Source organism: Eptesicus fuscus, chromosome 10 (genome assembly GCF_027574615.1).
Source record: "Eptesicus fuscus isolate TK198812 chromosome 10, DD_ASM_mEF_20220401, whole genome shotgun sequence".
Classification (NCBI taxonomy): Eukaryota; Metazoa; Chordata; class Mammalia; order Chiroptera; family Vespertilionidae; genus Eptesicus; species Eptesicus fuscus.
In genome coordinates, this window is record NC_072482.1 from 68,366,986 (window position 1) to 68,386,301 (window position 19,316).

At 40.2% G+C, this 19,316-nt stretch overlaps 1 protein-coding gene across 3 annotated transcripts in view; it reads right to left on the minus strand.

Moving 5' to 3' along the window:
- The window catches only part of UTRN (utrophin), a 454,375-nt gene that overhangs the window by 328,914 nt on the left and 106,145 nt on the right, over positions 1 to 19,316 (minus strand). For all 3 annotated transcript variants that reach the window (XM_054722125.1, XM_054722126.1, XM_054722124.1), the window contains 8 exons: positions 14,365 to 14,457; positions 12,860 to 12,937; positions 12,438 to 12,530; positions 10,024 to 10,196; positions 7,508 to 7,623; positions 5,971 to 6,131; positions 1,153 to 1,356; positions 75 to 256 (listed from right to left, as the gene is read on the minus strand). In XM_054722125.1, the coding sequence (XP_054578100.1) occupies positions 75 to 256; positions 1,153 to 1,356; positions 5,971 to 6,131; positions 7,508 to 7,623; positions 10,024 to 10,196; positions 12,438 to 12,530; positions 12,860 to 12,937; positions 14,365 to 14,457 (1,100 nt within the window). The remainder of the gene's footprint in view (positions 1 to 74; positions 257 to 1,152; positions 1,357 to 5,970; positions 6,132 to 7,507; positions 7,624 to 10,023; positions 10,197 to 12,437; positions 12,531 to 12,859; positions 12,938 to 14,364; positions 14,458 to 19,316) is intronic.

Genomic DNA, 19,316 nt, shown 5'->3' on the forward strand with positions numbered 1-19,316 from the left:
ACAGACCTTTATTTCAACTAAACCGTACAACACATATTGTGGAATAAAGTGTTAATTTCTTTGCTTCCACTCACCGGGACTGTCTGTCCATACTCTCCACCCTAAGGGCCTCCCATCTAGCATTCAGCAGGGTCATCTGTTCCTGAATTTCAAACTCCTCTTCATCGGACAGAGTCCCTTGTGTTATCAGCTGGTTTCCTGCCTGCAGGACACTCCCCACACTGCTCTGGTGTGCAGTCAGCTCCATCATAAAAGCCTAGAAAAGTACATCACTATGATTTGTGAGCAGCTCATTGAAAAAAATGTAAATAAATTAATGTTGCAATATCAGGGCTGCAGAAAAAGGCAGCCGTGAAGAGTGTAAATATAAAGAAAACTTTGACCCAACTTTGAATATAGGAAAGAGGCACTGGCCTAACTAAAAAAGGGGAATCTATCAAAGAAAACAATATTACATCTGCATTTATTTTTAAGTAAATGCTGATTATGATACTGAGAGATCATGACATGGAATTATGAGAAAACAGAATAAAACACCATGCTCACCTAAGAGAAACTGCTTAAAGAATCTGACAAATTTCTATTATTTTCAAACCAAAACAGCACATAAGACCTGTCAATTAATATACTGGCACAAAAACAAACCTATTTAATCAAAAAGAAATCTCCATATAAGCTAATCACTACAGTGCAATATACTATATTCTCAAAATAGTAGGAAATTTTCATTGTATAAAAGTATACATGAACACTGGCTATGACATTTGCTTAATCATACAATAAATAAAAATAACCGCTTCCTGGGGAACATTCCAAGTCTAAAGACTGGGTGTATTGTATTAATTAGCCACTTTGTGTTTTAACTATAACCATACACTTCAGAAACTAGCAGTGCTGTGCACTGATTTGTGTCAGTGGCTCCACAGAAGTTACGAGTTACGATAAGATTAAAATCTGAAACCTAATTCCAATGCACAGTGAATCACCCGCGCCGACTTTAAAACAAAGCCCTATTTAAATATCACGAGTCCTAAAATGTGCCGTGAGCTTCCTGCGGAGCAGAATTCAGTAAGCACACACATCAGGGCAGAGCCCGAGAAGGCACAGGCACCGTGGCGGGCAGGGCCCACTCATGGGCCACAGATTATTTACTTCGTGGGTGGCAAACTGCTCTTTGACTTCCTCCACATCTTCCGAGATGTCATCCTGCTCCTGGAACGTGTCCTCGGCAGAAAGCAACCAGGTCAGCACGTCCTCCAGGGCTGTCTGATAGCTGTCCAGGTCCATGTCCACCTCGGTGACGGTGCTGGGGGTGTCAGCCCGGGGGCTCCCGTGCTCCTCCTCCGGCGCTGAGCTCTAGGAAAACAAAGCCAAGAGAAAACCCCCAAGCAGCGTGAAGATGAGAAGGTGTTCAACGGAGACACGCTGCATGGAGAGCCCTCCGGCAGGAAGAGCCCACTGTGTCTCAGACATTCAGCCAGTTCTCAGGCACTGGGGGAGCCAGGCCCGGAGCTACTCGGAAAGCGTGTATTAGTACCCGAGGATGGCCAAGAGCACAGAAGCAGCCTGCTCTCCTGGATCCTGTGCTCATGGGGATCCTCACATAGGTGGGAAGAGACAAATAACCCACGTGAATCACTCCTGAACAAAAATAAAATGGCTCTTAGTGAAGCTAGGAACTCCATGGTCCCAATGAGAGATGCTATTTGAGTTCAGCCAGGGCTAAAATAGGAAAGGTGCATGCAGGATTGTGTTGGGCCTTAAAGGATAAATCTCAGTTAAAGAAAAGGACGTAAAGATTAGAACTCTGCTCTGACCCTAGTGAAACTGCTTTTACTGAAATGCATGTTAGCATTTTATTTTTGACCTTGAAAGGCAGGCACACATACAGGCTGCTGATGGTAATTTTGGGAGGCTGCTACCCTCTACTTTACTTGCTGGTTTTGTTTTTGTTGTTATTGTTGCTGTTGTTGTTGTTTTTTAAGCCCATGGGAATAAATTCATCTCAAGCAATGGAATATTTTTATTTACTTTAGAATCTTATAACCAAATGAACTCTCTTTTGTTCATTTGTTCCCTTTTAGGGCAAAACTTCTTTAAAATTTGCTGACAACCCATCTTCACTTAATCACTTCCCATCCACAATGTTTATATATTTCAAACATACAACAATGTAGCGGGGGAAACAAAAGAAATTCTCATGGATTCGACAGCTACGATTTGTTAACAGTCCCTTTCAGATTTGGTATTGGTCCCCCACCACTCAACTGAAAAGGCTTTTGCCAATGTCACCAAACACCTTCCCACTGACAAATCCACTTTTCTAGCATCACCTTTAGGGTGACCTTGTTATGAACCAACAAACTAGAACATTTCTATAAAAACGATGCTAGGACAACCCGCATAAACCAGAACTGTCCCCAGCAAACCTAGAGATCGGGTCACCCTCTCTCTTACCTAAACGCTCAGCCTCACTGCATGGCTGACTTCCCACCCTCCTGAAGCCCTCCTTTCTCTGCCTCAGTAACACCACTGGTTTTCCTCCTGACTCCGCAGCCAATCTGTAAGTCATGAATCTCCTCAAAATTAAGTCTGGGCCCTGTTTTCTTCACTCAGTGTACTTGGTCTGAGTGGTTTATTCCCATGGGGTTTAAAGAACCATCTATATCCCACAGACATTTGCCTTTTTATTTCTGAACCCAAACTCCAGACTCCTCTGTCCAGCTACCCTAACATCTTCACGTCAATGTGAAAGGCACATCCGACCATGCCTATACTTAGCCTTTATTTTCTCCCCACACTTATTCTTCCTCAGACTTTCCCATTTTCCTAAATGGCTCCTTCATGCACTAAACTTCTCCAGCCAAGAACCAGGGAGCCAGCCTTGGATTCTCTCTCTCCCTTTCACCTCTCATGTTTAATATGTAAGCAATTCCTACCTTCAAAATGTGTCTCCAAGCCATCCAGACCTTTCCCTCTCCACAACCAGAATCGTCTGTCCTCAGGACTACAACAGCCTGCTCACCTGCTAACCAGTTTCTCACTTCCCATTGCCACCCACACTGCCAACCCTGTAACCCCCTTCTCCCTCAGCCTCCAGAATGATCTCTGACAATATAATCACATCACAAGACGTCCCGCCTTAAAAATCTGTCACTGCTTTCCCAGTGCTACAAGATACAATTTAAAATTCTTAACATAGTTGACAAAAATACTGTGACAGCAAGAAACTGAATGAGTGAGTGTGTAGGGCTGATTTCAATAAGTTAATAGGGGAAGACTTCCCTGAAAAGTTCCATTGAAACTGTGGACAGATTGGAAGCTTGCCATGCAAACAGTGGGTGGAGGAGCATTTCACAGAGAGAAACCCACGTGTAGAAGAAAGAGTCTTGGGGAAGGAGTGGAAACAGTCCACACGACAGCAGTGTGGTGGCCGGAGATGAATTGTGGAGGGAGGCTGGGTGTTGTAAAGGACAAGAGAAGATGAGTCTTCAATTAGCATGAAGGCTGGAACAGAAAGAAAACGTGCACCAGGCACATTTTGGAGAAAGAATCACACAGACCCAGTCAACTGTAGGCAGGAGTTAAAAAAATGAATAAATCCATGAGCACACAGATGAAACACAGGATACCAAAGACAGAGAAGGGAAAATGAGTTAAGTTCCGGACTTCATGTTCTGAAACTGTAGACCCGAAATAGCCCTGGGGAACCGTGAGTACCAAACCTCTATGCTCTAATGAGGCTATCTGAGACTAGGAAACTTAGTGAGTGACCAGCCAAAGGTCACTGAGATAAGCACTAGGGTCTAGGGAGGTGGGAGACAGATGGAAGGCACCGTCTGGATGCAAATGTCCAGAAGGTATTAATTAAAACACAAGAGGAGACTTTCAACTGAGACATTAAAGAGAAATGCAAGAACTATTTGCTGACCACCTAATGCTCCGCAGCACATTTGTAGAAAGACACAGCGAGAGAGGAAGGCTGGCTATTAGTGTTCATTGCAAAGTATCGGATGGCAAGCTCTGTCAAACAGTAAATGATTAAAAGTACACCACGTTTTATTTCGTTAATTAGCTTAATTCAATCTCTAAGGCACGAATGAAAGCATGCAAATGAAGAGGTTCGTGTTAATGCACCTGCTCTTAATCAAACAGGAAATAGGTTCTACAATTCTTATCGTGCCACCCTGAGCCCTACACAGACGCGATCATTTTTATCTACACTTCATGAAAGGCAAATGAAATCTTCCTTTTTAAGAGAGAATGGCCTTAACTATAAGAAGTAAGATACCCCAGCTTTCTAACAAAAGAAGCCAAATTCAATAAACAAATAACTCAAACCAAAAAGCAAGCTCAGCAGATTATCTGAGCCACTTAAAAGGGCACATCATTAATGCAGGATAATAACTTCACCCCTAGAGACTAATGCTTCTCAGCATTTTCAGTCAATTATAAAAATTACAGCTTTTCCTCAGCATCACTTGACTTTCAAAACTATAAAAAAAAAAAAAGCCCTAGGTTAACAATTTGGCCCCATCTCTTGCCTCTTTTCCTCAGTAAGTCTTTTCCTTTTTCTAGACATCATACTATTTTTGAATGAAGAAGTTAAAAGGATTGGTACCTACTACCCAAAAAAAAATCTGAAATAATAAGTTCTTTGAACCTTGGAAAAGGAAAAAGGAGATGACATGCCAATTCAAGACCATTATCATTATATGAGAATTAATGAACATTTTTACAAAGGAATTTGTTGAGTGAGAATGAACACCAAAACAAATTAAGAAGGAAAAATTATAATAATGGTAGCTGCTGCTTATGGAGTGCTTATTAATATTATTTTAGACACTTTGAGTTGCTTATTGTTATGAAGTGGGTCGTTTTATCCAGATTTTACAGGTAAAACTGTGGTTGAGAGGGGAAGTAACTAATCCACAACAAATAGGGACAGGAATATAATTTAAGCTTCAAACTCCATGCTTCTGCCTCTCTAAAATATATTTCTTATCATTTTGAAATTCAAGTGTATCTCTTGGTTGCTGAAATGTTGGACTGAACGACTTTTTAAGGTCTTACCCAACTATTAAGATTCTCTCATTTTATGAATTAAGAGGACCAGTTAGATTGAAAGAGAGTAAGTAAGATAAAATATGTATTAATTCAAGGCAGGATAATTCAGGAAGAAAAATTCATGACTTTATTTAAAAAAACAAATCTTTATCCTAATGAGTAAAAGCATTATAAATCTTTAGGTGAAAAACCCACCGAGTAACATATTGTCATTCCTTCTAAATGAAAGAGAAAATAAACCTTGTATTTTGATAGCCCTTGTGAAAATATAATGGTAAAAATCCTTTTGCTAAAGACAAAATGAAAAGAAAACTAGTACTTAGAACAAAGCTAGGCTGACATGAGAGAAACCATCTGTAACACAAAATGACACTGATGGAAGATGGTGACCAAATGATGGAAAAACACTGCTTCTTAAGCATATCATGCAGCAGCATGATCACAGCCCTGGGCCCCCTTATTGTGTGAAACAGAATATTTCCTTCTCAAGAAATCAGTTGAGTTATGGTTTTCCGTTACACACACGTGACACGTGACAGCATGCTAACTGATAAATTGAACTTCTAAGGTGTATGCAAATGGACAAGCCAAGATGTTCTCAGTCAAGAAAAAAAATTCCCTGCCCTGGCCAGTGTGGCTCAGTTGTTGGAGCGTAGGCCCTATGCACCAAGAGGTTGCCAGTTTGATTCTCGGTTAGGGCACATGCCCGGGTTTTGAGCTCACTCCCCAGTAGGAGGCAGCTGATCAATGTTTCTCTCTCTCTCCCCCTCCCTTCCTCTCTCTCTAAAATTAATAAAAACATTTTTTTAAAAGGAAAGAAAAAAAATCCCCTAAAAGTGTTTTTATCTGGTACCTAAGAGATAACAAATACAGCCAAACATTTCAACAAAAATTTACCTTTACCTGTATATTAATATCCCCTTCTTCACATTCTTTCTTGTATTTCCTTGGGAGAGTCTCTACTTCACGGATGGCATCTATGGTGACTTGCTGAGGTAGCACCTCAAACAAAGATGTTAAATACATAATTATGGATTTCTTGTCAGGAAGCTGAACAGCAACATCTAAAAGGGGAAGGAAATAAAGACCAGCTTAAATTAGATGTCCAAAATATGTGAACAGCTCAGTAGGAGATATAAAATAACTATCTTCAGCACCCATAAACAATACTATTATATATATTTTTGCAGTACCATAGCTCACTAAGTTTCTGTTTCATATAATGACAGAAGAAACAAGGCATAGACACTTTCTTAATTTTGTTCAGTATCCCATTTCTTAAAATTCTTCCCTAAAAGCTTCTCCCAAATGCTCAAAGATACACTGACATTTAAGATAATGCCAGATTTTATTAACATTATAAAAATAAGTCTAGAATTAAATTCCACAACATTTGTAACTCAAGTTTTCACATCATACACAAGAAGCATATCTTATATAAAAGCATAGGTGGCGTCGCGTGACATCGTTACAAGATGGCCACCCCTACATCGTCACAACGTGGCCACCACAAGATGGCTGCCCCCACATTGTCACAAGATGGCAGCCACAAGATTGCCACCCCCATGTCATCACAACATGGCCGCCACAAGATGGTCACCCCCACACTGTCACAAGATGGCTACCACAAGATTGCCACCCCCACGTCATCACAAGATGACCACCTCAAGATGGTCACCACAAGATGGCCAGGAGGGGAGGGCAGTTGGGGGCAAGATCAGGCCAGCAGAGGAGGGCAGTTGGAGGGGGCAGTTGGAGGCAATAAGGCCAGCAGGGGAGGGCAGTTGGGGGCGATCGGGCTGACAGGGTAGGGCAGTTGGGGGTGATCGGGCCAGCAGGGGAGCAGTTAGGCATCAATCAGGCCAGCAGGGGATCAGTTAGGGGGCGATCAGGCAGGCAGACATGTGAACGGTTAGGAGCCAGCAGTCCCAGATTGTGAGAGGGATGTCCAAATGCCAGTTTAGGCTCGATCCTGGCAGTCAGACATCCCCCAAGGGGTCCCAGATTGGAGAGGGTTCAGGCCGGGCTGAGGGACACTCTCTTCCCCCACCCCACCCCCCGTGCACGAATTTCTTGCACCGGGCCTCTAGACTAGTATAAAAATGCATTTCAGTAAAATTAAACCAAATACTGAATTGGTTATCCAATAATTATATTTTCTTAAAACTTTAACTCTTATGCTGGTATCAAATAACTATTTTCCAATGATGTAATTAAATTTCCTCCTAAAGGATCCTACAAATTGTTAAGTACAAAAGTCCGAATAACTGAGACAAAATGACTTGCACCATGTTTCAAACGAAAGAACACTGCTCAGGTCTCATAATTCCTCCTAAAAAAAACAAACAAAACAAAAAAACACAACAACAAAAAACACTGCTCTTCAAGTATCTAAAATTGTGCAGCAAAATCAAGATTAAAATTAAGCACTGAACAATACCTTCAGGATCTAACAGCTTTTCAATTCCCAAGTACATTTGAGCCTGGCTGAAGGCATGTTCAAGTCTCTCAGTGGGGGACATCTTGACAACTCTATCCCAGCTGAAGAGATCAGGTCTGAAAACACCATGCAAATAAAATGCAGTGAAGACAACACATGTGGAAACGAAGTGGTCATTGTTATAATCTAACACATTGCAGTTTTAGATTTTTTTTGTTTGTGAGTTTAAATTTAAAAGTTTAACTTTATATCCCAAAACTTTGTCAAATATATAGTATTTTAAAGTAACTTATAAAAATAAAAACAATGGATAAAATATTCTAATTTTCTTATATTGGCTAAACATACCTATTAAATTTTCTGGCGTAACCACTAGAAGATTAAAAATAGTATGTAATACTTCCCAAATAGTAAAAGAAAAATAAGGGGAGAATGAACCTATTAATATAAGATAAAAAAAGATACAGAAAGAGAAATAAAAAGCTCAAAATAAATTGGTAAAAAAAATGAAAAATTAACCTAAATACATCAATTACCACCATTAATGCTAATGAATTAATTCTCTTATTGAAAGATCAATATTAGCAGAGTGGAAAGTCCAGCTTTAATCTTCACAGGATATTCCTAAACCAAAGGTCTGAGAGAATTACCCTCCAGTCACCCTCTCCATATTACATTGCCTAGTATTTCATGTCTATCTAAATTTTCTTTTAATCCTAGGAACTGGACATTTTGTGTGTTGACTTATCCAAAAGTTGATCATTTTTGTGCACTCTATCTGTTATTGCATCCTACACTCACCTACCTTCTGGGATTGCCTCGCCCGCCCTGCACCCACTGGCCTCCCCTCTTGCCTGCTACATTTCTCTTCAGCATGTTTACCACTGCTTTATGCTACACAACTTACATTTCCTTTTCTTCTGCCTCCCTTTATTTGCACATAAACCCCAAGGAGATGGGGGTGTTGCACTTTTTTCTCTGTTATACAACCTGAGCCTAACACAGGGAAAGTGCTACAAACACACTTATTGAACCAATTAAGTAATCAATGGAAAAAAGTTTAGGCTAAAACTCAAGTTTTCTGACTACATGTCTTATCCAACTAGGAACAGAGGGTAACCTCTCTAAACTGATACAGTGAAAAAAGATTGGGTGTGGAGGTTCTCTAACCAGATATAATATATATATATGTGTGTGTATATATATATACATATATATATATACATATATACATATACATATATATATATATATATATAGCTACAGCAAATATCATTATTATTGTAAAACATTAAAAACATTCCCTTTATTTTCAAGTACACAATATTCTGCTCACTATTACCAATTCAAATCAATATTGTATTGAAAGACATTGCACAAATGAACAGGGGAAAAAGAGGAGGAGAGGGGAGGGGAGGGGAGGAGGGAGAAGAGGGAAGGGGAGGGGACTGAAGGGGAAGGGAGGGGACTATTATGATCTATGGATGGTCTACCAAAAATATGTTTTTAAGTCTTCAGAAACAAACTTAAATTTTGTAAAATTTTAACAAGTTTATAGATCTAAGATGTAGAGATGTCAATTATATTTTTATATATAAGCAGAGCATATATAGGAAACAAAACTTGAAACAATAAATTATTTAAAATTGCTATTTAAAACATATTTAAATTATTTAAATTATTTAAAACATATAAGAAATTTCACCTTTCACATTTAAATCCTTGATGCATCTGAAATTTATTTGTGGGTATAGTGAGGTAAAGATCCAATTCAGTTATTTACATATGGGTAACCAGTTGTCCCATACCATCTATTTTAATAGCAATCAGTTCAGTTGTATATCAGGATGGAGCTATTTCTGAGCCCTTTATTCTGTTAGGTTGAAGTATAGAAACTGCCATTGTTATATGTCAAAATAACAGCCAAATACTGGCAATTTCATATGGTTCAGCCTATAATTAAATTATTGTATTTATTTATAGCACTACAGTTTTAATTAATGTAGCTTTAAAATTAGTTTTGGTTTCTGTTTGAGAAGTACTTCAGCCTGGTTCTACTGTTTCACAACTGTACTGGCTCTTCATGGGCTTTTGGTCTTTCATATACTTAGAATCTGTTTACAAATTTCATGAAAAAAATAATTTTCTATAATAAATTGGAATTGCACTGAATTATAGAACTTTCCCTTTGGTATAAGAGTGAACACTAGCACAATTCTTTGCATATATTTCTGGTTAGTGCTGAATGAGTGGGACTGAACTATGTGAATCATTTTACATGTTTTAACTTATAAATATGTAGAAGCAACTGTGGCTGCACTGTGCCATTTAAGTCCTACAGAAAAAGACTTGGTGGGTAGTTTTTTCCATGATATCTCTTTTCCCAATATTTTGGTAGAATGTGTGCAGAGAGGATAGCAGGGGTAGTGGGGAGGGGCTTTAGGGAGGAGCAGTGAGGGAAGGAGAGAGAAGATACACATTTGGAAAGCCCACGTCTAAGGAGAGTCATGTCTCACTTATGTCGGTGGAGCAGGGCATTAAAGGCGAGTCCGTCTGTCCAGCTGGTGGTGAAGTTGAGGACATTGACCTGGCTGTATGGCCTGGTGGACTGGCGCACCCAGCTCAGTAGGATCTTCTCGCTGTTTGTCTGCTGCAAGGCTGACATGATGTCCTTCATGACATCTTTCACCTGGGAGAGAAACCATGTCTGCCTATGACGTAAAGCAGCTACTGGGGTCAAGTCCTTGAATGAGGGCTATTTCATTAATTAACCATATGGATCAGGTCACTGGTTATTCAATTTATTTCAAATTTTCCTTTAAACAGTGATTATTTTGAAGTACTAGGATTTAGAGGTGATTTTTACTTCACCATTATACATTACCGTAGTTTCTATACCTTAACAATACTCATATTAGATTTGGTTACAATAAACATTACTTTCATAGTCACTAAAAGAGTAATATTTTAATACAATACATTTACAAAGAACTTTTGATAGAAAGATAACTGTTTTGATTTTCTACAAAAGATGAGGATGCAAGGAAGACTTTTTGACTGAATGCAAAATCAAAGAATGAAGTAACTTTCCCAATTATAATCAAGAACTAATATTGCATATTATTATTCTAAAGAAATACATGTGTTTTAAGGAAGTGCTCAAAGAATAATGTGGACATGTCAAAAGGACACAAGAGCTGATTTAAGGGGGGGGTCAATCACATGGGCCAAATTTAGTATAATTTAAGCATCAAAATCTATACTAATAAGAGGGTAATATGCTAATTAGACTGGATAAACCAGACGTCTTCTGGATGTCCTTTCAGACATCCTTCTAGACAAAGCCAAGGCAGCTATGAGGGCCAAGGGCAGGTGGCTGCGGCGGCCGGCAGTGGCAGCAACAACGTGGTGATGGGGGCGGCGCCTTCCCCTGATCGGCCCAGTCACCTCCCACAGAGGGAGGCCAGACTGCAGCTTAGGCCCGTGGGAGCTGAGGGACCCCCCCCCACCAGTGCACGAATTTTCGTGCACCAGGCCTCTAGGAAACAATAATAGCAAAAAATTACAGCCTATTAAATACGTAAAAGTCCTTGAGTGTACACTGCGTGTACAATGAATGAATAAAAAAGTAGATGGACAGACAGATAAACAAGAGACAAGGGAAAGCTCTTCCTTACAATGTAGAAGGAACAATGACATTAGAAATTTACTATGTGCCAAGCATCATAATAATAACTGATCAGCTAAGAATTATGAATGGATCCTAAAACTAATGGGGAAGATTTGATAAGTAGCTGAATATTTACACAGTCTCAAAGTATATCTCACAAGATATTTTTTAATAACATAGGGCAGTCACGTTCAGTGGAGGCATAGGCAGATACCACATTATCCAAATGATGAACATTAACCCTGCCAGAACAAACCTAATGGACAGTGTGTACTTCCTGGTGAGGTGCACTAAGAACAAATCAACGTCACTTTTGCGGCATTCCTGCCCAAAATGAATAACCTGAATCTAATCATGAGAAAATATCAGCCAAACCCACATAAAGGGACATTCTACAAAATAACTGTCCAGCACTCTTCAAAAATGTCAATATCATAAAACACAAACACTCAGAAACTATTCCGGATTAAAGAAGATGAAAAAGACATGATAAATAAGTTAGAACTATTAGTGTTATAGTACACATTTTGTATTATGTTAATATATTATAGTTATGTAAGAGAATTCCTTGATTTTAGGAGAACAATTTGTTTTCAGAAAATATACACTGAAGTATTTAGGCAAAGAGAAAAAGAGAGAGAAAACACAAATATAGACAATTGTTAACCTTTGGGGAATCTGAGTAAAGGTACCTGGAAATTCTTTAAGCTATTTTAGCAACTTTTTGATGTCTGAAATTTTTAAATTCAGTATTTTAAAAAGACATTTTCTTTTTCCTAGGCCAGGAAAATAGAGCAGTTTGTCAGTTTCTTCCATTCCAAACTGTTAGGCGTTGAATTGTGTCCCCCGTAAAATTCTATGTTGAAGTCCTATCCCCAGTACCTCGTAATGTGACTGTATTTGGAGAAAGGGTCTTGAAAGAGGTAATTAAGGTAAATGGAGATTATATGGGGGGGAGGGGCCCCATCCAATATGACCAGTTTCTTGGCATCAGAAGCAAAGATTAGGATATGACATACACAGAAGGAAGACCATTTGGGGACAAAGGAAAAAGGACCCACAAGCCCAGGAAAGAGGCTGCAGAAAAAAACATCCTTGCTGACACGTTGATCTCAGATTTGTAGCCTCCAGAATTGGGAGAAAATAATTTCTGTTGTTGAAGCCACCCGGTTTGTGGTGCTCTGTGATGCAGAGCTAAGAAACGAATACACAAATGACACATTTTCAATGCCTAGTAATAAGTGATTGAAAATTCCCCACCTGCCAGTGCAAAATGATGCTCCACAGCAAGCCCAGCGTCAGCTTGTGATTTCCATCTACAATGTCAGTTCCTCCGATATTCACTAAATCCACCTGATACAATAAAAGAAAATAAAGGTTCAGACAAGTTCTCCACGGAAGCTGAGGGTTTTGGTTGAGCACATCTGGACAGCCGTACATGTGAATGATAAGAGAAATCAGGTAAACCTAAGTCTCAAAAAATGTGTTACTTATACACTAAATCATTAAAGTAATCAGAAAAAGAGTGACTATTCCTTCACTCATAGAAAAAGTTCAAAACTTATCATAAGGAAAATGTTTCCATAAAGGAGCTGATGCCCATGCACAGAGCAGGCGGCTGGTTTCCACAATAAATAATCCCGATGGCACCCAAGGGGCCCCAAATCACCTGACCAACTTACATTGTTCTGATGTAAAACCTGCAGCACTCTGTTGACATTATTTAAAGCATGCACCCTTGTGGAACCACGTTCCTTCGGCTGGAAAACAAAACACAACATCAAGTGAGACAGTCCCTCCACAGCCTGACAAAAAACGACACTGAGACGGACAGAGCACAGCAGCTCGGCATGGAGACCCCTCTGTGCCAGGAGCTCTGGCTGCTTCTCAGGCCACGTGGGGGCTGGTGTTGATGGTGAAAACTCCCCCACTCCAACACCTGAAGGCAGTAGTTCCCTAGCTTGCCTGGACACTGAACCCTCCCAGGGAGCTTCCAAAAATACCAATGCCTCTTTGACTTAGTGAGTCGGGTGCAGTCCAGCTTTGGAATTTTTAGAATTCCCTGGTGATTCTAAGGCACAGACAAATTTGGGGGACAAAGCTTCTTTTCTCTAAATTGGTCTGGATGAAGGGAAGTTTAGAAGTCGCATTACATCCATACTTCACTAGTGCAGACAGAGCAGTGGGGATTCGGGGGCACTATCCCAGGTTCCTGCTAGTATTGCAAGGGCCCACTGGGAAGGCAGGAATTGCCACCTGGGGAAAGGTGATCCGGGAGGCTTCTTCCTGCCTCACTGGCCAGGGAATCTTATCTGAGAGAGGGATCAGCCTCTCCAACAGGCCTACCCACCATCTGGAAGGCAAAAGGGAGAGTGTAGCACCCCACACTTCGGTAAGAAAGGAATTCATCTTGGGGGTGCATCTCTCTATACTGTTTATAGTAATTCTGCCTCTAGTGTCCAAGTCTGTATTCATAAAATTGCATCCTCTTCATTAGCAGAGCTATTTCTGTGTAAGTATACAGTGCCTTGCACATAAAGTAATAGAGTGGGATTTGATGGGGAAATAAAATACTGAAAATCTGAATAAAAATAAATCTCATAATTTGAACAGCCTTGTTTTAATATTTGTTAAATAACATTTAACCATGTCTCTATACCAGTGATGGCGAACCTATGACACGCGTGTCGGCACTGACACGCGTAGCCATTTCTGATGACACGCGGCCGCTGAGGCAGCCACATGCTGAGGATGAAACATTTGCTGCTCCCGAGGATGAAACATTTGCGAAATAATGTTTTTTTCCTCAAAGTGACACACTACCCGAGTTATGCTCAGTTTTTTGGCGAAGTTTGACACACCAAGCTCAAAAGGTTGCCCATCACTGCTCTATACACTCTGCTATTCAAAACATGATGCCCTCTTTACGTTTCCATTCTTCTTTATAATTCTCGATTGGGCTGTCAGAGAACAATAAACATTTGAGTCATTTTATCTTTGATAAACATATAGCACCCTCCCAGAAAGCCTGAATATTGCTCTATCAAAAAGTTCACTGAAACACTTCTTTTTTAACATTTGTATTTCAGCTTTTACATTTTGAGCAGCCCCAGTGGGTCCTCAAGTACCACTAATGCTGGGAGACAGGCAATGCCTTGGCCTGGTTCTCTAGGCTGACGCCTCTTACCAGCGATGCTCCCGTGAGGCCTTCCAGAAGATCCAACAGTTTCCTTCCATCTTTGAGGTCTGTGAACATATCACTGATGGGCGGTTTCCCACTCTGCATAAGAAACAGTAAAATACCACTTAATTCAGCAGCAAAAATTCCATACATGCCTGGCAGGCAAATGAATGGTTTATTTTTTTCTAATGATCAGCTGACTATTCAACTTTGCTTTGTATATAAAGAACAAATACAAACACAAAGAACGTTGAAATCTCATCACAAATGTTGTGAGCTGAAGGATTTAAAGTGCATTATTTCCTAGAAAGGGAGCAAATAAAGCTGTGGTTGATGTCAATATGCCTTGACGATGGTATATAGTCCTGAGAAGGAATAAGAAGATACAGTGAAAATATAAATGAGTCTCCAAACTGGCAGAGGCCAATGAAGAGTGTGCGGGTCCTTATTCCATCACTGCCCTTACGTTCGTGGTAGGAGAATGTCTGTTTGTATTTCCATTATGGGAGCATGAATTTCAGCTCTTGGGTGCTAGGTCTGTATTTCTAGCCATTTCAGTTCTGAATGATTAACATGCTTTGGGCTCTGTGTGAAAGTTCAGTATCGGTTCAGTGTTTTCCATAACAAAGCTTATAGAATTCTTAAACTCTCATCCTCTCATCCCTGATCAGCTTCCCCGATAAACAGGCTCTGGTGTTTGAAACCAGGTAATGCCACCCCCTCCAAGGCACATCCCATCCTGACTGTTGTGTGATCAGACAGGCTGTGTGCAGCGGGACCATCACCACACAGAAAATCAGGAAGTTCCACCTTAATCCCAGTTTGACCATTAGTTTGCTGGTGAAGCTAAATCAGCTACTGAACCTGTTTCTGAATCACAGATTATATATAGTAAAGATCAAATAATGTATACTACATGAAGATGTCCAGAAAAGTATAAAGTCCACTGTAGTTAATAGTGTATCATTCTGTCGCATCAAATTACTCCCTTCTAATAGAAAGTATTCAGAGATTAATAGTCCTAGATGCTTTCAGTGATAAAGATATTTTATAAGCAATAATTATTTTACTTTCTTCTCTTTTCACTTTAAAAAACATATGCATAAAGTCATATGAAGCAAAATTTTACTCTGAGCTTGAAATGGAGGAGGAAAAGGGGAGCCGTCTGAGGTTTCCAGAAACTTCACATTTATCCCCTTTTCCTCTCCTCCTCATTCATTACATTTTTTAATGAAGTGTAACAGTCAGTCAACAAACGATTTCTAACATGCGGCTTTTCCATATGCTCTAAATATTCTAAATGAGAAGTACGGCCAAGTTTTCATCATAGAATCAGTAAAGAATAAACTATGACTCATTTGTATGTGAAACAAAGCTGCTCTTCTCTTCCCAGTTCCCACTTTTGTGAGCAGAGATGGTGTCAGAGACACATAGATTATCTCCCCCGACTGCAATAACAAACAGATTTGCATGATACAGGAGACGAGGTCCAGAGGCAGAAGTATCTCAGGAGGCTGAGCAGGGGAAGTCTCCCGCACATTAAAGCCCTCCTGCTGCTCTCAGGGAAAGCCAAGGGCAGAAGTGGCCTGCTCACCTGCGGCCTCTGACCTTCCCCTTCCTCCACCAACCAAAGTGCACTTCAGCAACCTGCCACCAAATAATCAGATTCCATCTCACGGGGAGGTGAACAACCTTGGTCTTAGAGTGAAGAGACAAGAATAGAGGTCAAGTTCATGGGAGAAACAAATAGGGCAATCTAAGCACAGGAAGGATCGTAGGAAATAATGATGACAAGGGCAGTTAAATAACGTCCAGGCAGCATTGAACCCTTCTCAAATTCACTGTCCATGTATAAACAAGATAATATAAAACAGCGTAATATAAAATAAAATACATGTAAATATCTGTCCATGTTACAACTAATTATGAATGTTCATCAATGACCTCACGGTAGACAAGAAAAGCTTTTTACCCACTGTATAACTTTGGGCAAGTTACTTGGTTTTTCTGTGTTTATTTGCTCATCTTTAAAAAACAAAAATGACAGCCCCGGCCAGTGTGGCTCAGTTGGTTGGAGCACACACTGTGCAACTGAAAGGCTGCCGGTTCCATCCAGGTCAGGACACATAGCTAGGTTGCTGGTTCAATCCTCAATGGGGGTGCATACAGGAGGCAACTGATTGATGTTTCTCTCATACATCACTGTCTCTCTCTCTTCCTCCTTTCCCCCTCCCCTTCTCTCTAAAATCAGTAAAACATATCCTTGGGTGAGAATTTAAAAAACAAAAATACAACTAAGATGACAGATGTTCAATAAGTAGATATTGTCATTCTGTTGACACGAGAGCACACCTGTGCTTTAGGTATGCACCATGAGATGGTGTAATTCTGCAGAACACTCACTGGATTCCTCCTTAAGCTCCGCTGCTGTTCAGTGGTGAAGTGGGAGGCGTGAATTAAGAGGTAGCATTAATTTTTCTGAATGAGACACTCTTTTCATCTCTCTCGGATCCCATTCATTCATTCATTCATTCATTTACTGAGCAACAAATTTTGAGAAAGTTTCCCTGTGGAGCATTCTGTTGAAACAAAGACAACTGAGACTCAGTCCTGTCTTTCTAGAAGCCACTCACTCATACAAGGTCGGCCAATACCTTTATTTTCTTTAAAAACAAAAACCGTAACATAACAACAACTCTTTCTTTATTCTATTTCAAAATTTCAGACAAATATTGATGGCAATCAATAAGAAATATGTTTTGTGCTGTTGCCTTATCCTAGCACTTTCTTACCCCACCCCCAAGGATGGTACTATCAGTGTGTACTCACTCCCATCTATTACCTTCAGGAGGACTGCGTGCAGGACGGCCAAAGAGGACAAAATACAACCTGGAAATCTCCTCCCGGAAGGTACTGACACTCATACAAATCCAAAACTATGGTTCAAAATTACACAAAAGCACAGCCATGCTCACCGCACATATGGCCAACCAATACATAATACTACATATCCCCGACAAACACAATTTGTCCCAGATGTGGATTGGAAAAAAACAGCCCAAGCCTAACAGGAAGTTCTACCTACAACCCGGAGAGTAACCTCGGCAGGCGTGGTGATTCAGTGCTTTGTGCCCTATGGCAGGGATCAGAAAGTGTCTTTTGTAAAGGTCCAGTGAGTACCCAGGTTAGGTGCTGCTGGCCAGGGGGTTGGTCTCTACTGAAACCTCTCTTTCCAGTTGTAATGTGAAAACAGCCACTGTCATTACATAAACAAATAAGCTGGTCGGAATGATGACTGGGTTCCAATAAAACTTTATTTGTGGATTCTGAAATTTGAATGTCATATAATGTCCATGTGTCACAAAATATTTATTCTTCTTCTGATTTTTTACAACCACGTAAAAATGTAAAAACATTCTTAGCTCGTGGGCCATACCAAAACAGAGTGGAAGCATGCAATGTTCTTCAACGTAGTTAAAGCAATCGCTCAGACATGTTCTAAGAGATTTACAGAGATTTAGATGTATTATTTACTTGCAGTATTTGTTTCTTTTAACAGTATTTTAAGGTAAGGAAACTGAGACGTAGAGATGACAACTGAGAGTCAGACCTGGATGTGAAACCACAGAATTTGGTTCCGAACCCAGGTCCTCAAAGTCTGTGCTAAATTGCAACTAAAATTATGAGATCACAAAACTGCAACATACAGAGAAGGAAATATTGCATCAGTTGGGAGCAGAGAACAGAGGAAGTTACATGCCATGACTTCCCAAAGAGGGCAACAAGGTATATGTACATCACATTTGAATGAACTCAAGCTCATGGCTTTCAAGCAGAGCTGGTGCTTTCATAGGCTCTAACCGGGACCTGCCCTGAGAAACAGTTTGGGAATGTCAGAAGTCACCGTTTAATAAAAATAAAAGCATTCTTCTAGACAGTTAACCTCTTAATTTAGATTTTTGGTTCTTTACAAAGACGTATTTGCAGAGATTTCTCTGACAGAGAGAACAGTTTAATAATTCAATCAAATATTTGGCGAAACCTCCTTTGTGCCTGGCCTTGCAGAAATGCCAAGTTCAGGTCGCCCTCCCCATTCATATGACAGGGTTTCCATAGTTTTCCAATAAACACAAAGTAATAGAAACAATCTTGAACGTGGAGCACAGACAAGCCTTGAGTCACATTTAACCTTAAAAAATAAAAATAAAAAGGGCAACAACACTGTATGATTCCAGAGACAGAAGCTGCAAGTGCCCAGCTCTGGTCGCCCGCCCCTCGGGTCCCCTTTTTCCCTGTCCTTCTTTGCACTCTCTTTATGCCACATTAAGTAAACTGATGCAATTCAGGTTCGTCACAATTACAAAATGTGTAGCTTAACCAATGAAATGAAGACTGTATGATCTGGTGAAAGAATGAACACAGCATGGCTTTTGACTGAAAGCGGAATGAGTTCCATGAAATGCCTAAAGTCTTTAAACACCTTGACAAAGGAAAACTAGCAAGATGTGCTATAGTCGCTTAAAGAATTAGAGAGTACAGGGCTTAATTTTTAATTCACCCTTAAAAATTCATGGTGGTCACCACAAGATCTTAAGATTCCATTTAGAAGCTTGTTTGGAAGGAGAGAGGGAGAGAAGGAAAGGAAGGAGAAAGAGGGAAATAAGAGAAACAGATGGCTCAGTGATCACACTAATGCCACGTTACCTACAGAGCAATGATTTACACCGTGTTCACGGAGGAATCAAACCAATGAATGTGCATGTACCTTAAGAATGACAAGCTACACCACATATGTCTTTCAGAGCATCGGGAGTCACACAGCAAGTAACAGAACTGTTTCCTTGATTTTGGTAAGCAAAGTCACTGAGACAGTGCTCATAAAACTGGAATGGTAAGGACCCATATGTGGGGCTCACACACCTGGCAGCCAGAGGCAGGGCCACGTGAGGACTCCGTGG